We start from the raw sequence: 21,805 nt of genomic DNA, 5'->3' as shown, positions 1-21,805 counted from the left end.
TTTGAATGCAGCAGTACGATCGAGGACTTGGTCATTCTATTCAATTCAAGCACCGATCAGCGCTACCGCTTTCCCCGTGTCTTACCAAAAGTAGCAACCGCCTAACCCTTAATATTTCATTTTCCAATTTCACATCATTTCTTTTCGGTGAAAACTCAAATGAAGTTGATTTCACGTGAAGTTGATACCTGAAAGTCGTTGACTGATTTGACTAAATTTTTATCCAACGACTCTCATATATCAACTTGTGAAGTCGACTTCATATAAGTTTCTACCTTCCTTCTCAAACACCTTACAAGTTTTTAACTGTATTATCTATATATAAATACATCTTCACGTCAGTAACTATTATCATTTACATTATTTTTCTCATAGGTTTCTTTCTTTAGTTTGAATTCAATTAAATACTAATATAGTTACATAACTTGTTTAAATAATAGAGCGAAGGATCGTAGAGAGCTTGGGTGACACGAATGGTATATAAGCCGTTGAGTTTACTTAGAAAACTCTCTTAGATTCCAAACGTGTCCGGTCCCCACTTCTTCTTTCTCCCATTGCTCCAATGGGGAAACTTGTCTGGCTTGCCATTGCGATAGGACTTGTTTTAAGCAACTTGGTTCATGGCTTTCAAGGATATGAATATCACCACTTCAATGAAACAGAACCCTCATTGCTGGAGGCTCATGAATCATCTTTGTTTCAGAGCAATACTCTCTTCGTGGGACTCACCCTTATTCATACCGCAGCTGCCAAAGGAGCAGGTACACTTTCCACAATTCGTTTGTTAACTAGTTTCCTTTCTTTGTATGCACTCTAACACAACAACCGTGCAAGTCTATATATAAAAGAAGGTAAAAATTCAGGTGCAGTCGACTTCACATGAAATTGATACATGAAAACTATTAAGATGAAAATTTAGTTAAATCAATTAAATCATCTAACGGTTCTTAAAGTATTAACTTTATGTGAAGTCGACCATAAAAGAAACAAGACTAGTTTAGTTTAGTTCACGTAAAGTTTTGTTGCGTCTGGCAGTGTGCTTGGATGGATCTTTACCTGCTTATCATTTGCATCGGGGTTATGGATCTGGAGCAAACAGCTGGCTTATTAATTTAGAGGTTTCACTTCATTCATCTTTCTAATTCTTCTGCTAAGTTACATGAATTTACCGATTAAGTGTTTGTGCAGGGAGGTGGATGGTGTAACAGCATTAGAACATGTGTTTATCGCAAGAGAACACGGCGTGGATCATCCACATTTATGGAAAAGGAGATTCCTTTTACGGGAATACTGAGCAACAAAGCTGAAGAAAACCCAGGTCACCATTTAATTCAACTACTGTCTGAACTCAACCGCTCAAACTTTTCTGTATTAGCAGTGTAATCTGTTGCACTTGCACATGGCTGCAGATTTTTTCAATTGGAACAGAGTAAAGATTCGTTATTGTGATGGAGCATCATTTACCGGTGATAGTGAAGACAAGGTAGTGTTTGATATACCAAGTGCATGTTTGTTTGCTTTATCTTGATTTAACAATAGCTCACTTGAAATTCATGTACTATCTCAGACAGCAGAGCTACAATTCAGAGGACAGAGGATTTGGGCAGCCGCAATAGAAGATTTGATGTCCGAGGGAATGCGCTTCGCCCAGCAGGTTTGTACTTGATATTAGAAAGAAACCATTGACCAACACAAATGCTAAATTGTCTTTAACAAATAAATTTTAATAATTCATATATGCAAACCCTAAAAAATTGAGTGCAAACTGTACTATAGGTACAAATTATTACTGACTAGGCCAAAAATACTAATATTTACTGGTCATATAACATTGCTCGTAGTTAAATATTGTTTCTTTCCATTAACTAATTAATTTGGTTCAGGCTCTTCTCTCCGGATGCTCTGCCGGTGGCTTGGCTACTATCATACACTGCGACGGATTTCGCAACCTCTTTCCTAGGACCACCAGAGTGAAGTGTCTTAGTGATGCCGGATTGTTTCTTGATGCGTAAGTAATTGTTGTAGTAGTTTCCTGCTTTCAATGGCGTTTCCACCATGCTTAATTCTTTTTTATTACAGAATTGATGTATCTGGTGGCCATACCCTCAGAAATTTCTACACCGGTGTCGTAGGATTGCAGGTATCACATTAGCTGTGTGGAGACCAATGTCTATATACTATAGCATGAAAGCATAATGTGTTAAGAAATCACAATCTTAATCACTCTTCTTTTGTGAATTCAACTTGGAAAACCTTTCTTCAGTGACAATTGTGATATGTTAAATGTTTTCAGGGAGCACAGAAGAATTTGCCAGAGATATGTACTAATCATCTTGACCCCACATCGGTAACTGCTGTTTTTCTTTCTCTCTTACCAATAGTTACTTAGACATATTGGTTTCTCATTGAGTTAATCCTCAATTTAGTCCTCGAAATATAAGGTTAGAATAACTTGCGTTAGTCTTTGAACTAATTTTCGTTAATGTCATATTAATTTTGCACGTTAACTAGCAACAATTTGGATTCTTCGTCTAGATTTTATATAACTGAAACCTACTAGAGCGTTTAGAAACTTAATTGGCTCCTTAAAATTCTCACGAAAACAATAATAACAAGTTCAATTTATAAAATTTGAAGTTTTTCTGGAAATAACTGTCAAGTTTATGTGAGTTCTAATAAATCTCGATTATATAGAATCTGGACGAGAAGTTCAAATCACCGTTAATTAATATACTAAATCAAACACCATTAATAAAGATCAATTCAAAAACTAATTCAAATTATGATTGTAAATTTGAAGAACCAATTTGAGTCCACTGAAATTTTAAGGCTCAATTTGAGTCTAACCTCAAATTTCAAGGAACAAATTAAATATTAACTCGTTTTTCATTTGAAGGATTATGCTGAGTCTGTGTTCAATTGCTTTTTAAGTGCTTCTTCCCCCAGAACTTGATTGCGAGTGTTAGAACCCCGCTATTCATTCTCAATGCTGCTTATGATTCATGGCAGGTAAATCATATAATATATATCTTTAAAGTTAATTACTATTCATGAATTTGTTTATATGTGAAGATGATAACTGAGTTTGATGGTTTGATATGTTTGATTCCACTGCTTAATATAAAAACACCTTTATATGAGTAATTACCTTAAACTAATTCTAGAAAGATCCATGTGTATATATATTTTGATCAGATCCAATCGAGTATAGCGCCTCCATCAGCAGATCCACATGGATATTGGCATGATTGCAGATTAAACTATGCTAAATGTACTACATCACAAATCCAATTCCTTCAAGGTGATCCATATAAACATATTTACGAGAGAGAGAGAGGTTGAGATTCGAGAGTTTGATTAAGAGTTTTGAGTGCGTAAACAGGATTCAGGATTCACATGCTGAACATTATAAAAGAGTTCTCAAGATCATACAAGAATGGATTGTTCATCAATTCATGTTTCTCTCACTGCCAATCGGAGAGGCAGGACACATGGTTCGCTGAAAATTCTCCAATAGTCAAGAACAAGGTGAGAAACGATGTAACAGTAATACATTGAACTTATCATTAATTAATTAATTAATTAGCATGGATGGATGCAGGTAATTGCTGTGGCTGTTGGAGATTGGTATTTCGAGCGCGCAGGTGTGAAGGTGATTGATTGTCCTTACCCTTGTGATAACACGTGTCACCATCTCGTATTCAGATCATGACCCCAATTTCATTCTCATCATCTACATCAATTCAATTCTTGCCCAAATATTAATCAGCCAACAACATGTACCACATGATACATACACACATCTCATGTATAGATATATACATTCACTATTTGGAAATCAATTTTAATAAGCCCTAAATATATGATTGAGAGTGTTAATGTTGCAAGTGTTAGGAGTATTGAAGTTAGTCCCATATTAAAGAAAGCAAAAAAGAGTAAGGAGTTTATAAGATAAGAGACTCATTAATTTATTATTTTAAGATTTTGAATTGGATGTAGTGTCTTCTCATCTTTATATATTCTGTCCCGGCTAACAAGGTGAGTTGTCCTTGTTTATGTCTCCAGATAAAATTCCCACGAATTTTGTTAATTTTAGCACAAACGTTAATTAGAATTTTGGTAGTATATATATGCATGATAAAAGTGTGAAGAAAATCCAAATCAATTTAGAAGCAAGATCATCAAATTGTGGCTTCATATACAAGTGGTAGAACTTTGAACAAAGATTGTTGGTCAAGATGGTTTTAAGTAAAGTTATCATCACTTTTTTCTTTGTCACATTTTATAACGAAGTATTTATGTTTGTTGTATTAGTAGATGTAGACATTAAGATAAACATGTTAATTCCTTTATAATTTGTATCAATAATTTTGTTCATCCACTTCCACCCTCCCTTAGCTTACTTACTCTTCTATTACCTGACACATAGAAGGAATAGTTGCCGATTTAGAGTAATATGACCGGATAGAGTTAAAATTCTAGTCTTCCCATCCCTTCTTCATTCAATCAGTTATAAATTGATGGATGAAAATCTTTTAAAATGAAAAAAATAGTAAAGTGGTAAAATAAAATTAAAATAATGAGATATATGTCTTTTAAAAATTATAAAATTAATAGTAATTAACTCTTTACTTTATTATTTTAGCAAATTTTTATTTAAAAGATTCATATGTCTCTAAGCAACTCACTTATTGAATATTTTTGGAGGAAGATTCTGATTGTTTTGATATAGTGAAAAAATTTGAAGAATGTTTTTAATCACTATAAATAGCCTGGATATTGTAAGTTTGAAAAAAAAAAGATAAAAGATGAGATTATTTTTTCCACGTATAAAATAAAGACATACTAAAAAAGAGTAATACTCAAAAATATCACTAGAGTCTAGAGGAGAGAAATATTCCGTATTCCTAGCCTTTCATAGAAGATGGGAAAAATTTTATTATCTTTTAATATATGGTAAACTTTGTTAAGAGGTGTTTAGTTCGTTATTTAACTAATTAGTACGTATTGATAGGATAAAAAAATAAACTAGTAAAATATTGAAATTTTTATTTAAATAAATAAAATAAATGTAATCATTACCGAAATAAATAATTTAAAAAATATATGAATTATCTTGTTTATAATGTAAACGAGATATGACACGTTAGCTGTAACGTGTTTATCTCGTTATCTCGTTTACACGGTAAACGAGATAAGGTCTGTCTGCGCCTATAAGTAGAATTCGTTTACAGCGATGTCACTATCTCACCTTCCTGTGCCTCATCTACTGGAATGGCGACATGAATGGGCGGTGGTGCGAGAGGTCGGTCGTCCTATACATAGGTCGAGTGTACGGAACTCCCACCACCACTGTGTCCCACTTTTGCGGAAAGCTCCATTACCTGCTCCACCATGATCCTCCCATGGATGTCGAATATCAGTCGCACATGCTCGTTCCCTTGAAGTTGGAATAGTCGAAATCGGAAGACTCCGTTACCCATGGGTACCAGCAACCTATATGCCACCCTTCCGATTTTTTTCACTTCTGTACAACCGAGTTTGTTCAATATCAAACTCTTCAAATCTGACAACGTATTCATACGCTGAGTGCGAAATAATATCGGATCCTCACACTCAAATGTCACCCCGTTATCGCCATTTCTCATACGACAATTGGGATAAACAAGCACAACTATGTATGGATTATTACTGGTCATCAATGCTTTATATTCGTAAGAAATATGAGACAGAAAAAAGATAGAAAAAGTTTATAAAAAATACCAAGAATTACACATCTTTTTATAGCTATTATAAATGTCTTCTATATATCTCGTTTACAGTGTAAACGAGATAAGATTAGAAAATTTAAATCGATAAATATTTTTAAAATGATTTATTATGGTCATTATTACATTTATTTTATTTATTTAAATAAAAAATCCATAAAATATTATCACAAAAATTTTATTTTCTTATTAGTCAATATTTTTTTTTTATCTTTTTTACAAAGTTATTATATTATTATGTATAACCTATAAAATATGAATATTTCGTTGAGTTAATGTGTTTGTGTATATTTGGCTAATATTTATATTTTCTATATATTAATAAAAATAAAAAATATTTTTTTATACATACTTAGATACATCTAAAATTCTAAATATTATCAGGTGTCAATTACATCTAATTTTATTTTTAACTTATATCTTTAAAATAAATTTATAAATAATATATTATTATTTACTAATACAAAAAAATTATTTTAGATACTTTATATAATTAAAAAATATATAAAATTATTAAAATATTTATTTATATTTTAATATAAATAAAATATTAAAATATTATTATAATTTATTTAAAAATATTTTAAATATATACTATCTTCATGTTATAAAAAAAATTAAATTCATGTGTATAATATGTATTCTGTATTCGTTTCAATATCCACATTTTATAAATAAATATTAAAATATTCTTATAAATAATTAAAAAAAATTTATTCTTTTGATTATTTTTGTTAAAAAATTAAATAACTCTTTTTATTGTTTTGATAAAAATATATTTTTATAATAAAAAATTTAAAATAAAATCATTTTAATCTAATAATAAAAAACAATAAAATAAAGGTGAATTCTACCCAACCCCCTCTAAAATAACATGTAAATTACCCTTCATGATGTGTCACACTTTAATTGGTTATTATCTTAACTATAGTTAGGTTATTTTGTAATTTATTATTTTAGATGGGTAATTGTATAATTTCTTAAAATATTAAAATTCTACCCAGTAAGCAGCACTGACTTAGTTGCACGCAATCTCTTTTTACAGTGCATCATTCCTTAACCAGTCGTTGAATTCCTATGGCTTGTGACTTTCCCGTTCTTCCCAGTATAGCCAGCGCCGACTTCATTACTATCTCCTGTCCTTTCACTCAATCCCTTTTTTTTTGTCGTGGATCACTCCTTACCAACATAATTAATAGTTAGTTCGGTTATTAAATTTTTTTCATTAAAAATAATATATGGAATATATATTCATATGTAAAATATAATATAATAAAATAAATCTATTCAGAGTACTTAAAAGTATGATTAAAATTAGGAATATATAAATATAATAATAAAATTTGTACTCTAAACAAGTAAATATATCTTTTATCATACATAAATTATTTAAAAAAATATAAATTATTAAAATTAATAACACAAATTTAAAATGATAAAATTCAACTTTCTTACAAGTATTTTTTATAGTATTTTTATTCTTTTAATTTTTAATTTATTAATATTTTATTATTTAATTAATGATTAAACTGAGAAATTATTTTTTGTATAACCTTAAAGAAGAAACCAATATAATAGTTTAAAAATTAATGTAAAAATGATATTTTAAATAAAAAATAGTTAATATTAAAATTTTTAAATACAAAAACAAATTGTATAGATATTCAAGATATAAATATGAAATATATGTTTAAAATAAATAAAGAAGACAAAAATAATTATTTATTTCTCATGAATACTCCCATTTTATCTGTTTTATTTATTTTATGCATATATTTATATTTATCTTTTAAATATTTATACAAATTATTTTTGTATTTAAAAATTTTAATATTAAATATTTTTATTTAAAATTTTATTTTTACGTTATTTTTTAAACTATTATATTGGACTCTTCTCTAAGATAATACAAAAAATAATTTTTTATAAAAATAATTTGTTTAATCATTAATTAAATCATAAAGTACTAATAAATTGTAAATTAAAAAAATAAAAATATTATAAAAAAATACAGTAAAAAATTGGATTTTATTATTTTAAATTTGTATTATTAATTTTAATAATATATTTATTTTTTAAATAAATTTATGTATGATAAAAAAATATGTTTACTTGGTTAGAGTACAAATTTTATTATTATATTTATATTTCATAATTTTAAATATACTTTTAAGTATTTTGAATAGATTTATTTTATTATATTATATTTTATATATGAATATATATTCCATCATGTAATTAAATAAATATATATTTTTTTAATGAAAAAATTTAATAACTGAACTAACCATTAATGATGTTGATGTTGGTAAGGAGTGATTCATGGGTCATGGCCAAAAAAAGGATTGAGTGAGAGGACAAGAGATAGAAATGAAGTCGGCACTGGCTATACTGGGAAGAACGGGGAAGTTACGAGCCATGAGAGACCCGTTAAGGAATGATGCACTGTAGAAAGAGATTGCGTGAGAACGTGCTTCAATTAACGGGGTAGAATTTTAATATTTTAAAAAATTATACAATTATCCATCTAAAATAATAAATTACAAAATAACCCAACTATAGTTAAGATAATGATCAATTAAAGTGTGACACATCATGAAGGATAACTTACATGTTATTTCAGAGAGGGTTGGATAGAATTCACCTAAAATAAAATATAGCAGAGAGAAAAAAAAAACAATTGTCATATGAAAAAGAAAAAAGGCGCAGAGAGACAATAAATCCCAAATTGTTCATCTCTTCGTAATAATCTCCAACTGGCGCTTCTTCTCGGCTTTGCTCATCAGTCGCCACAAGTCGCAGCTGCTCGCAGTTCTCCTTTCTCGATGTTGCTTCTATATATTATAAAATAATATTTTTTATAATAATAATAAAAAAATATTATTTTATTTTTTAACAACAATAATAAAAAAGATATATTTATTTTTTTATAATTATTTATAAAAATATTTTAAATTTTAATATAATAATATAATATTTAAAAAATAAAATAAAAACTTATCAAAATAATATAATTATTTATATAGCAATTTTTTATTGAATTACCTCTTTTATTTGAAAAATACTGTTAAAATTTATTATTTTTAGCTATCAACTCAATTTTAGTCTAATTTTTTTAGTTTAGTAATATAATATATTTTATTATATATTTTTAAATATTAATAACTAATTATAACGACCAAAAACAATAAATTTTAATGGCATTTTCTAACATTTCTCTTTTTTCTTATATTTTTATTAACTACCGGCATATGAAACAAACTCCTTCGTCGAAACGATGGCAATGAACCCAACATTTCCGTTCTTAGTGGGGGCATACAGAATGCACTACCTCTTGTGTATAATAATATTATCTAAACTTTGAAGACCAAGTGCAAAATGTTACACTAGGCCTAGATTAATAATAAGTCTAAGGATAATCTATTTCAATCTTGTTGTTATCACCTTATTTGCCATTTTAAATATGATATTACATAATTCAATTGGTCAAAATTAAACTCGTGATAGCTAGGCCGATGAGGCCTATCACATTTTGAGATGAAAGAAATGAGAGTAAAATTAACTTGGGTTATAGATCTTGATACGAAAATCAGAAAGCACCAGGCCAAATTCATCTTAACATATTCTCAATTATTCTTGGAGAAGGAAGACCATTAGAATCCGAAACCTTCATTCATATATATAATTCAGCGTTAGTATTCTGTTTAATTAGTATGTGGAAGAAGTTGTCAACTTTTATAACGAGTATGACATTGACGTTTGTGCTGTGCATGCAAATTAAAATAAAATAACATGATTGTGATGTGCCTTATATTAGTATATACAGTGATAGTCTTATTAATTATATATATCTTTGGCTTTTACTTTCTTAAAACTAAGCATAAATTACAGCCAGGACAAATCTTTATCAAAATCATTCATTACTATCAGTTCAATCATTATCATAATCATTTTATATATTCATCTTTATCATCACAATCAACCACATTTGTTTAGCACTTACTTCCCCTTGCTTCTGCTTATATTATATTACATATATACAATAACATAAGTAGTTTTATTCCTCAATCATAAGAAAGCAAAGAATTCCAAACACGCAACTTTTCTAATGCTAATTAATTTATAATTTTGGAGGATCAAATTTGGGATTGCTTAGCCACCACCCTATTATACATCCTACCGGGGATTTTTGTTCTGTTCTATACACTGATTATTGTAGGGCCACCCCAATAATTAGTTTCACATGCAAGCAGATTCTGAACATATTGCCCGCAAATTAATTAAACAAATTAAGCAATGACTATATGATCAGGAAAAATAAAATAAATAAGTTTAAACGACTAAGAAAAGTTGTATTCAATGTCTCTCTCTCTCTGCACATGGACGTTATATAAGTGGTGTGAATACTTTTAGTTAACCATATAAACAAAAAATTAAAAAAGTTGTGAATGTGAATACCAACAAATAATAGTGTTTAATTTGGAAGAAATAATGAAATAAGATAGTACCAATGGCTTTAGAATTTTGTCTCTTTGTATGAATAATAAGTAAATTCTAACTTGTTAAAATATTCGAATATATGAGAATGATAGGGACCCCTCTGATAAACTAAGTATAATGTAATAAGAAGGAAAGGAAGCTTAGTTTATACTTGGAATTATTGGGTGGCTATTGGTTAGATGGGTTGTAAAATTTGAATCCTTTGTCATGTAATTGGAAAGAATAAGAGTATAAGGAGGATTGGATGTATCACTATCCTAGCTGACGAATGAATTGAAATATTCTTTCATAATCCCCCGCTCCCATATTAAAATAATTACTTAGCTTATATATTCTTAATTATATACCTAGACCATGTAGATATGAACTGTAGTTTACATATTCACCTTGTGCATATATGTTGCGAGATATATATGAATTGTATATCTATATATGCTTCTATGTAAGTTTTCTTTTTTAGTTTTTCACAGTACCTGACAGATTAAGGAGTAAGTTTTATTTAAAAATTTGTAATTGACCAATGAGTTGCTACATCTACAAAGCAACATTTGAACCCTTCATACTTATTTAAACGAATTAATAAACTAATCACTAGATCAAACTAACTTGATTTTTAAGCAAACCTTTTGTTTTGGGTTTCCATGCAATTCAATGACTATATACACTTGTGTTTTGTCATCAAAGTAGTTAAATTGTGATTATACACTTAAAAAGTTTTTAAATATATCAATATATTAATATTTTAATAATTTTTAACTGTTAATCTTAATTATATATATTATATTATATATATTTTTTATAATTAAAATTTACAATTAAATATTACTGAAATATTGATATATCGATATACTTAAAAATTTTCTTATATACCTACATAGATACGGTTATGGACTTATGGTTGTGACTTGAGATCGTTATCACTTGTCATCCACAATTTAATTTATGTAGGAAAGCATTATATATTATATTATATTATCTTAATAATAAGAATATTATATTTCAGATATTTTAATTTTCGTCATTTTCAAGTGGAGAAACACACCAACACACACTCATTTTGTTGACGTTGGTACCTCACCTCACCGTCATCAGTACATGCAGTAGTCAGTAGATGCCATTTAAGGGACCCATTTTGTAGAGAAAGTAGAGACTTTAGGTCCACACTAAGGACATTAATTAATTAACTCAACTCACAATCATATTGTTACCCAACCAATAAAAACACCTATTATTGGTTACTGTTATAAGACGAGGGAAAAAATAGATACTATTTTTTATTTGTTTAGGGTTCGGTAATAATCTATAATTAACAGGCATTCAATAACTGTAATTGCATAATTGTCTCGTAATTAGCTGCGGACCGGATCCAATTCAGTTTTTTAATTGTTCGGTTAAGATAACGGTAACCGAAGAAAAGCTGCTACCTAATGATTAGTGTGTCATCACTTTTTGGTAAAATTTTCTTTTAATGGGGTTTGCATTTAAAAAATATATAATAAATTTAATAAATATTTTAAAAAATTTTATATTAATTTATTTTTAAATATTAAATACTTATTTTTATTTTTCATTATATATTTATCTCTATTAACAACAATAACAAAAACTTTGTCCTATTAAATAATTGTCAGTTATATAGATTAAACGATGTTATTATGTTTTATTATGTATAGTGTTTACAGTAAAATTGTTAATACATATATCTCTTTTAATCATTTTATATATAATCTTTTTAGATTTGTTTTTACTATTCATTACTTGTTCACTTTTAATTAACTTTTAATTTCATCCATCCTTTTAATTAGACACTATTATTAAAAATAACTTTTATTTATCAAATATAATTATTATAATTAAAAAAAGTTATTTAAGACAAATTATTAGATAATAATTTAGTCAAACTTATTAAATTATTTAACCATTTTTAAATATCAATTTTTTTATAAAATAACTGCAAATATGTTTTCACTTTAAAAACTAAATTAATAAAATATTAAAAAAAAAGTCAAATTTTGAGCGAGCGAAACCTTTTCGTAATTTCGTTTGTTTCGTTTCCTGGCTATAGTTGTTTCTTCATTGAATTCATCATATAGTACTTCAAATGGGTTCAGTTAAGAGTTGAGGATATATATTAGAGGTAAGATTTTGAAAATCGAATTAGGTATTCAACCGTTTTAATTATTGATTTATTAATTTATTAATTTAATCAATTTAATTGTGGTTCAACTAAAATAATTATTTTATAATAAAATAATAAATAAAATATAAATAAACACACTAAAACATAATTATATTTAAATTAATATTTGTATAAAAATCTTAATTTTGTTGTTTGACTTGATAAATTTGAAACAAAACATGTAAAAGATGATGGATTCAATAAAAATAAGTAATTCCCACTTAATTAAAGTGAGAACAAAGTCAAATATTTTTAAATTTAATATTTATATTATTTAGCTTTTAGCACAAAAAAATTCTGTGCTAATTCTGCAAAGAATTATTTCAAATGAACCTCTTATTTAAGTAAAGTGACAGTCTTGAGATATTTATATTATAGAGTTTTATTATAATTGTAGAAAAATTAAAATTAAAATATGCTAGTTAATAGCTCATTATTCATTCAGCCGTCACTTTCATGAATCAGTAAATATCTCCTTTCTTAATTTTCAAAAATTTGTCACAAAAAATTGATCTATCTTAATGTGGTGATGAAATAATAAATCTAATGAAAAAATTTATTGACAACAAGATAAATGATAAATCATACTTTTAACTATTTTATTTAGAGTAAACATTCAATTCGGTTTCTATCCATTTTTAAATAGAATAAGGCGACTCATGTCAATAAATTACACCCGACCCGATCCTTGTCTATGACAAAAGTGAGCCAAGGCGGCCCTTCCATTATAACCCCTTACCAAAGTGGACGAAAAAGTCTTACGTGGTATTCACTGACTCTGATGTGGAGGGTTACTCAAAGTTAAGTGCCACATTGACTTAGGGAGAATGGACAATAATCGATTTGTCCCCTCCATTCTCCAAAAACGACGCCGTTTCTGGTTTTCTATTGAAACAAAATGTTGTAAGGTCATATATAACCCCCAAGCCCTAATCCTTAATTACAGAAATACCAAATTCTTGTCCTCTTCTTCACCCAAAATAAGAAATGTTCAACAAAGCATCTGGCAGTTGTGCTGAGTACGTTGCTGACAAGACCGCTGACAGGGTCCCAAATGACAACTGTAACTGCGAAATTGACAACGTCATTGACGGCATTGAGTGGAGGCAGCTATTGTCACCATCCAAGTTGGTGTAAAGTTTTATGGTTTTAAAATTTAGTAGTATTCACTATTTTCTCCCAATTGCACTATTCTCTCCCAATTGCATGTTGATGTTGGAGTGTTCACCGAATATTTTTTTTTTTTGCGTGAATAGTATTTTTTTGCGTAAATAGTATTCTAAAGTTGGCTAATTAATTTGTTACCTAAATAAAGTTGCTTGTGATTGGTTTATATCACTGTCATAGTTGGATATTAGTGTGTTGAAATGAAATTTGATTAGATGTGCATATTTGCATATGGATGAGTTTAAAGTAGTTCCTATTTTTCATTATGAAAAATTTTTTAAGAGAAATTCACAAGGTAAAATGGATTATATTAATGAAAAAGTGAAGAAATGAACACCTCTTGATATTGATTTGGTGAACTTTTTCGATCTGAAAGCTTTACTGAGAGAGCTTGGTTACACAAATTACAAGACCACATATTGATTTGATAACATGGCCCCTAACTTTGAGTCTGGTTTGCATGTAATGAAGGGCGATGCTGAGATAAATAAAATGAGGAATAACAAAAATAGAAATAAGAAAACTAATGAAATTCACATCTACTTTGATAATCTAGTTAGTGTACCTGAAGTTGTGGATAATGAGCAGCAAGTTGAGAATGTTATTTTGAGTGACTCATTATCTTCAGGTGATGGATATAAAACAAATGAAGATAAGTTTTACAAGCCTCCTCCTCCTGGATATGAAGATGCAGATAATAGTGAGGAACAAAGAAAAAATGAGATGTTGAAGAAGAAGATAATGATAGGTGCACTAAGAAAAATAACTATTTTGAGCGCAAATGCTGAGGTGAAAGATGATAAGGCTGGCAAAAAAATTGTAGATAAGACTGGCCTAAGTAAGAGTGGCCCAACTCTTTCTCATAGGACATAAAAAAAAAAGAAATTTAAAGAAGTATTCTAGAAGGAGTAGGACACATGTTTTTAGACCTGAAAAGAATGAAGGAGGTAGTGTGAATTTGGATGGGGGTGATGCGTTTGACATATGCAGTGGTGATGGGCCTGAAAATGCTTTAAAAAAAATTTGGTGGGTGCAATAAAAGATAGAAATAGAATTGAGTTAGATTCTGATTATGAGAAGCCATATGAGTATGAAAGTGAGCCATTTAACAGTTTAGTATCAGAAGATGATGAAGGAAGGACTGCATTTAATGCATTCAATGAGGAGACAGAGTATGGAGAGGTTGAATTAAGGTTGGACAAATATTCGTTACAATGGAGAGTTTCAAGAATATTCTGAAATACTATTTTGTGTTTGGGAGAAAGGATGTGGTATATCTCAATAATGAAAAAAAGGGTTAGGGTAGCATGTACATGTGAGTAGTGCCCAAGGTTGATCCTGACTTCTTGGAACAGTGTAGAAGGTAGTTGTCAAGTAAAGACCCTGGTGAATAAACACAGTTGTGCTAGGTATTATAATTCCAACCTAGTAAATAGGCATTGGATAATATCAAAATTAGTGAAGTGGCTACTTACTCAACCTTATTTGAAGCCTAAATAGATTATGGAATATAGACCAAGGTAAGAAAAGTTAAGAAAAAATTTCTTAAGTTGTCTACAAGACCTGAAACAGCAGCCCAAGTTTAGAGTGAAGAAATTTCATTGTCACAATCTACACCCTAAATTGAGGAAGTAGTATATTCATTATTTTGGTTATTAAAGAATGAATACTCTACGCAGATCAATTAGGTTGACATGCTGTCTTGTCAATTTTCACCACTTATAACAGGTTGCAACACATAACTCCAACAATAATCCTAAAACATTTAAAGAAAAGCAACAAATTGTTCAGCCTATAACTCTATATTATGTACCCCTACCTATACCAGCTTTAAGACTAATTTTATGGTTCAAATCTCAGTCCTCACAAGCTCAACAATTTGGACCTCACAACTCACAGAATTAATACACTGGGCCAGTAGTTGGTACAACAACTCCAAGAACCACAGGAAACACAATATGTGCCGAGACGATGACTGCTACAAATTCAACAACTGCATCAAAGCTTCTAAAATTTGTGCCAATACCAGACTTTAGGCTTCTAAGACTCAGGCCTCCGAAGAAGCTGTGATAATGATATAGGAATTAAAGAAGTGTGTTTTGTTCTTTTGGTATTTTGGCTACTTATTTTGGTTTTTTGACGATTTATTTAGCTTCTTCAAGATTATGTTTTAATTTTTTGATTTAAGAATAAATGTTTAAGTCTTTTGGTTCAGGGACAAATATTTTAGTCTTTTGATTTAGGGCCATGTTGTTGTCCATGTAATGCTGTCTAAACTATGAACCTATGGATTGTTTTTGCAATATCATCATGAGTATATATATGAACTTCTGTACCTTATTTAATATTGGTGGACCTATAGATTGCTACATAACCAGCAGATTATATTTACAAATATTTCATACACAATTTTTTTGCCCACTTAATTCATGGAATAAACTATTAAAAAAGATTACAGGAAGTCATTTTCATTTATCTTCAATAGTGTTCAAATACATAATTTTATCCCAAGTTACAAACAACCCTAAGTAACTAAAGTTAGGACATCAATTTTTTTACAAAGTTAACCTGAACAAGCAAGAAATCACAATCCCACCAAAAAATACAAAAAAATCACATCCAAAATCCAGACATGTACTTTCACTCATTTTTAATCTACACTTCTCTAATTCGTTCTCTAATCCAATCAACCTATCCTCTAACTCTTTCACTTTGTCATCCACTGCATCGCTCTGTCTTTCAAACGGATTCTGCTTTTGCAACAATATCTCTTTTAACATTGTCTTTCCAGCATACTCATTAAAGGAATCAATATAATTATCTAGCCACACAAAGAATAAGCAATGAACTTCTGTAGTCTACAATATGAATTAAGTCTGTGAAACGAACAGCGAATACAAAATTAAACCTAGACATTATTAAACCAAGCATACCTTGAAATAAGGACAATAAAAAATAATCTATCTGTATCTTTTCAGTTCTAGACATGAATAAAATAGCATGAGACCCACAATATCACCTCCAATTTTCAAATTCATCTTGTCCTAAGGTTTGTCTCCAATTTCACAGACCAGAGAGTAGGGAGAGGATTAAGGTGCAATCACCCACCAAAATTAAGTTTTGTTTCTGGGCAAATCTAGAAATTGCGTCATTTTTGAAAAATAGAGGGAAATAAATCGACCCCTCTCCATTCTCCCTAAGCCAACATAGCACTTAACTATGAACAAGTAAATGCCACGTTTCTGTCAGTTTTGGTGAGGGGTTATAATGGAGGGGTCACCTTAGCTCACTTTTATCAGAGACAAAGGCCAAGTCAGGTGTAATTTATTGACAGGGGTCGCCTTGTCCTATTTAAAAATGGATAAAGACCGAATTAGATGTTTACTCCTTCATTTAAAATAAAGATAAAAAAATTTACTAGATGCACATATTCTTTGCCCCAATCAAACTTCATTATAAGATGCAATAATGCAAAAGTTACATTACAAGTGAAGCCATTAGCATGATAAAAAAGTCAAAGCGTCATAAGTATATACACAATAAATCGTTAAATTCATAAATAAAGAAACAAGATCCGCTTATTAGTTACCTCTTAGAAACTCTAAAGCTTCATCTAGGATAAGATTAGGCAACTGATCATAATTTTTTAGAGTTTCTATCACTGTAATTCAACAAAATAAAATATAACAAAAAAGAGTTTCTATCACTGTAATTCAACAAAGTAAAATATAATAAAAATATGTATAAGAGTCTATAGCCATTTTAATTCAAGAAAGAGCACAAAATCTCAACTTAGTATTGATTAGCAAATGTCATGACTTGCAATTGAGCACTATTCATTTCAACCTAAAATAAACACCAGTGATTTAAAACAAAAAATAACATGCCAAACTAATATGATTATATTGTTCAAAAAGATAGGAACTACATCAAAATAAGAGTAAGCATAACAGAATCAAAAACATCATCAATAATCCTAAACCACAATAATGACAATAATAATCTCAACAGTTAAAATTATTCAATAATTATTCAACCTAATAACAACAACAAGATTCATAGATTAACTAACAACAATTATTCAACAATTATTGTTTAAAAAAATTCCTAAGACTAGAAGCTAGAACAGAACAGAGCTGGCGGAGACAATGGCTAACAAGATAATGGCTGACGCGGTGGAATAGAATTGACACCGACAGAACAGTGGCTGCATGACGGTGGTTGGAAACGAGACCGACGACGATGATTTTGACTTTCGAAGCTCAAACGGTGGCTGCACGATGGAGAAGAAAGAAAGCTGCGACGATGGCTTCGAAACTTGAAATTGCGACGGCGGCGAGGGAGCAGCTCGATGACGGTGAGAAGAAGAAAAAGCTCGAGATGAAAGAGAGTGTTAGGATGGAGCTGCGCGTTTTGGCTTTGCCGTTATGGATGAGTACAGTGCCGTTTTTGATAAAATAAAAAATTGGTTAGATTCCAATTCGATTTGGTTGATCGATTTTAACCGATTTAACGGTCTAATTTCGATTTTTTAAATTTTCGATTTTAACTTTTGTTCAAATTATATTTATCATTGGTCTGTGGTTTGACTGGCCGATTCCAACTGATTTTTAGTGTTAGAAACAAGAGACTAGACTGGAGAAGGGATTTGTGTATTATTGAGTGTATTCAAGTTGTGTACTCAAGTTGTCTATTCAAGTTGTGTCAAATGATACAATATAGAAGGGTATTTATAGATACTAAGAGAATCGTAATAATAAAGACGTAATCTCCTATAATAAATATTCAAATATACTAAATAATACTAATTGATCCTAATTATATTCTAACATCCCCTTCAAACTCAAGTGACAACTTGAGTTTGAAACTTATTTAAAATAACGAAATAAAGAGAAAAAAAACTGCATAAACTGATAAAACGGGTGCAAACAGAACTGTCGAAAAGAAGCGCAGATGGAATTGCCGCTTGTCTGAAGGAAGCGCAGGCAAAACTGTCGCTTGTTTGAAGGAAGCGCAGATAAAACTGCCGCTTGTATGAAGGAAGTGCAGATGAAACTGCCTGAAGGAAGCGTAGTTGAAATTGCCGGAAGGAAGTGCAAATGGAACTGCCACGAGATAACACAAACGGAACTGCCGAAAGAGAGAAAAACTATATGATTTCTTCTTAAGAATAGGTAAGTAGCTAATGACAATGGTGTTTGATCATTTGACTAACAGATTAATGGTCGGTGAGGTGAAAAAGTATCAATGGAGTGACAAAAGGAAAGAAAAAATAGCATAGAAAAAAATGCTAAAAACTACAGTGGTTTCACTGCAAGGAAAATAATATATCCTCTTTAAAGAAGATACCATGGCTCTGATACTATGTTAGAAATAATATACTAGATTGGAGAAGGGATTTATGTATTATTGAGTGTATTCAAGTTGTGTAACATGATACAATATAAAAAGATATTTATAAGTACTAAGAGAATTATAATAATAAAAATATAATCTCTTATAATAAATATTTAAATATATTAAATAATACTAATTGATGGTAATTATATTCTAACATTAGAACCTTGATTAGAAGTACGTATTTTGATTTGACATAGGTGAAGTGGCATATAAAAGAACAAAATTAAAAGTGTTTTGAAAGATGAAAATAAGAAGGGAGAGAAAGACACGATAGCCGGCCATATTCTTCCATTTGAATTTTGATATTCTTTTTGTGGGTTTTGATGGATGCGATCTCAGCTCTCGTCTCCTTCCATTCTCTAAAAAGTTAAGACAACCTTTCTTCGTAGAATACACCCATAGCCACTCATTTTGGAAAACAAACACTACCTACATCACCACCCACAAAATTCATCCATTATAATCTTCTCTGTATTTTTTTATTAATTTTACTAGAAAACTAACTATGAATCTAGTCAACTAGAGTTAACTAATTAAAAAACAGAAAATTTATTATAAAAAAAATAATTTTTTACCATCCTGTTGATTTATGTTATAGACGACCCTCTAGATTTTTTCTTTTGTACTATTCTATATTGTAGGTGAAAATTCAGCATAGTATATACTATATATAATGGAAGTAATAAGTAAGAATAATACTAACAGGTAGGATTTGGGGGTATTGAGTTCGTTGCACATAAACGAACGCATCGTGACTTTGATAGCAACAGTTGTAGTAGTCTAAGTAGTACTGAAACTTGAAGGTACATAACGCTTTCAATATCTGTTATGAGTTTGATATAGTGACTGCACAAGAACCTTAATTTCATAATTGAATCAATCACAAATAATATTATACTGCTGTAACATAATAATAATAATAATAATAATAACTCTCTCTCTCTTCTCCTCTTTTGTATCAGACACATTTACAATATCAGAAACAAAATTAAAAAAAAAAAAGAAAAGGATTTACAGCACACAGAGGTTGCGGGTCAGATGGAGGTGGCGACAAATTTTGTGACCCTAGGTTTGTTGAGATTGGAAAATGTGGGCACCGCCTTGCCTTAATAGCATTAGTTTTTACATGGTTTGTCCAAAGGCCAGTGAAAATCTAGTGTGGAGATCTTTGGTGTATAAATCTGAGGGCTGCTGAAAAGGTGGTTGGTGTTGGTGGTGGGTTGAGGCGTTACTGGTGGTGGTTTGGTGCCAGGAGGCGATGGTACTGGATTCATCTACATTTATGAAAGTTTCTGGTTTGACGATGTCGTCGTTGGTGGTGTAGATAGAAGGAGAAGGCAGTGTGATTGTGTTGTTGTTGTTGGCGAGGAAGAAGGGGTTGATGTTGCTGTTAAGATATTCAGACCACTTATTTATGTCATCTACTTTTTCTGCCGCCTCTATAGCAGTGGATTCTTGCCCCCAAGCTATGGTGCTGGTGCTATCAACGAAGCTGCTGCTTTCCCAATTGAGGGGTTCAGTGGTTGTAGCAGTAGGCCTGATGATCTGTGGTGGGAAAAGTGAAGTGAACATAGCGGAATTGAGGTCTGAAGATGAAGAAGTACAAAGAGAGGTTGGTGTTGTTCCATAGTTGTTGTTGGTGAAGGAGAGGTAACCCACGATATCATGAGAAGAAGAAGTAGTAGTAGTAGTAGTAGTAGGTGTATCTAGGAAGAGTGTTGATGATGATTCCTTGTTGTCGATGGATGATGAATTTGGGTGGTCAGTGGTGGTGGTTGGTGGTTGATGGTGGTTGTTGTCGTTGTTGTTGTTGGATGAAGAGAGAGGTTGGTGAGTGTTAGGGTCAATCCCTCTTTGCCTGAGCTTCTTCTTGAGGCAGGAATTCCAAAGATTCTTGATCTCATTATCAGTTCTGCCAGGTAACTGTGCAGCAATCTGTGACCACCTGTTACCAAGAAGCGCATGCAGCTCAATGATCAACTTCTCTTCCTGCTCAGAGAATGCTCCTCTCTTTAAATCTGGCCGCAGGTAATTTATCCACCTTAATCTGCAGCTCTTCCCGCACCTTTGCAAACCTATATCAATGTCAATGTCAATGTCATGTAAAGAACTATACATGATATGTATGTATGTATGTAATTAATTAATTACATATATATATATATATATATACCGGCTAGTTTAGGAACGGAGCTCCAACATCCATGGCCATGCTTAGTGATGTAATTCAAGAGCTTCTCGTCTTCCTCGGGAGACCAAAGGCCCTTGCGAAGCTTCTGCTTGTAGCAGCAAGAGTGCCTTCCCATTTGGAGATAGAGAGAGAATGAAGGGGAGGGGGGTGAATGGAGACTGCTATTATGGAATTTATATATCTCACTTTCTCACTCACGGGACATTCCACAATTTCAACGGCCCTGATTGAATGAAATGGAATGGATATATATATACACATATATACTTTGACTTGTATATGCATGGAATGTCCACAAGAAACCCTCCATGCCCTTCTCCTCATACAATACAGTGAATCGAATCTTATTGATAGCTATATCTTTATAAATATATTTATATATCTGCTACTTCTTTTCATCACTAAACTAAACCTCCCTACTACAAATAATTAACCTTTTCACTTTTCACCCACCTTACCTTCTTCCTTTTAATCAATTAAGCTTTGATTTCCAAGAAATTATTTACTTACTTGTTTGCAAACTGGTATTCAAGTAGATCATATAACTATGAATTTTGATTCGCTAAATTTTGAATTTTCATTTTAGAAGGTAAAGTGTGA

At 30.5% G+C, this 21,805-nt stretch overlaps 2 protein-coding genes across 2 annotated transcripts; one reads left to right on the top strand and one right to left on the bottom strand.

The window, feature by feature from the left end:
* The first annotated feature begins 474 nt into the window (after positions 1 to 474).
* Positions 475 to 4,205, top strand: LOC130935579 (pectin acetylesterase 12-like). The gene is made up of 12 exons (XM_057865380.1): positions 475 to 761; positions 1,036 to 1,118; positions 1,189 to 1,318; positions 1,410 to 1,483; positions 1,568 to 1,654; positions 1,884 to 2,008; positions 2,080 to 2,140; positions 2,294 to 2,347; positions 2,932 to 3,009; positions 3,196 to 3,301; positions 3,383 to 3,528; positions 3,602 to 4,205. Exons 1-12 carry the CDS (start codon positions 563 to 565, stop codon positions 3,710 to 3,712), a joined length of 1,254 nt encoding a protein of 417 aa, XP_057721363.1. The 5' UTR covers positions 475 to 562; the 3' UTR covers positions 3,713 to 4,205.
* A 15,696-nt stretch (positions 4,206 to 19,901) lies between these two features.
* Positions 19,902 to 21,456, bottom strand: LOC130935645 (transcription factor MYB61-like). Its single transcript, XM_057865487.1, has 2 exons — positions 21,188 to 21,456; positions 19,902 to 21,089 (listed from the first exon to the last, which is right to left on the bottom strand). The coding sequence occupies exons 1-2, from the start codon at positions 21,318 to 21,320 to the stop codon at positions 20,137 to 20,139; spliced, it is 1,086 nt and encodes a 361-aa protein (XP_057721470.1). The 5' UTR covers positions 21,321 to 21,456; the 3' UTR covers positions 19,902 to 20,136.
* Between the last annotated feature and the right edge of the window lie 349 nt (positions 21,457 to 21,805).

Source organism: Arachis stenosperma, chromosome 6, assembly GCF_014773155.1.
Source record: "Arachis stenosperma cultivar V10309 chromosome 6, arast.V10309.gnm1.PFL2, whole genome shotgun sequence".
In the NCBI taxonomy this organism is placed as follows: Eukaryota; Viridiplantae; Streptophyta; class Magnoliopsida; order Fabales; family Fabaceae; genus Arachis; species Arachis stenosperma.
This window is presented reverse-complemented; position numbering and strand designations above follow the sequence as displayed.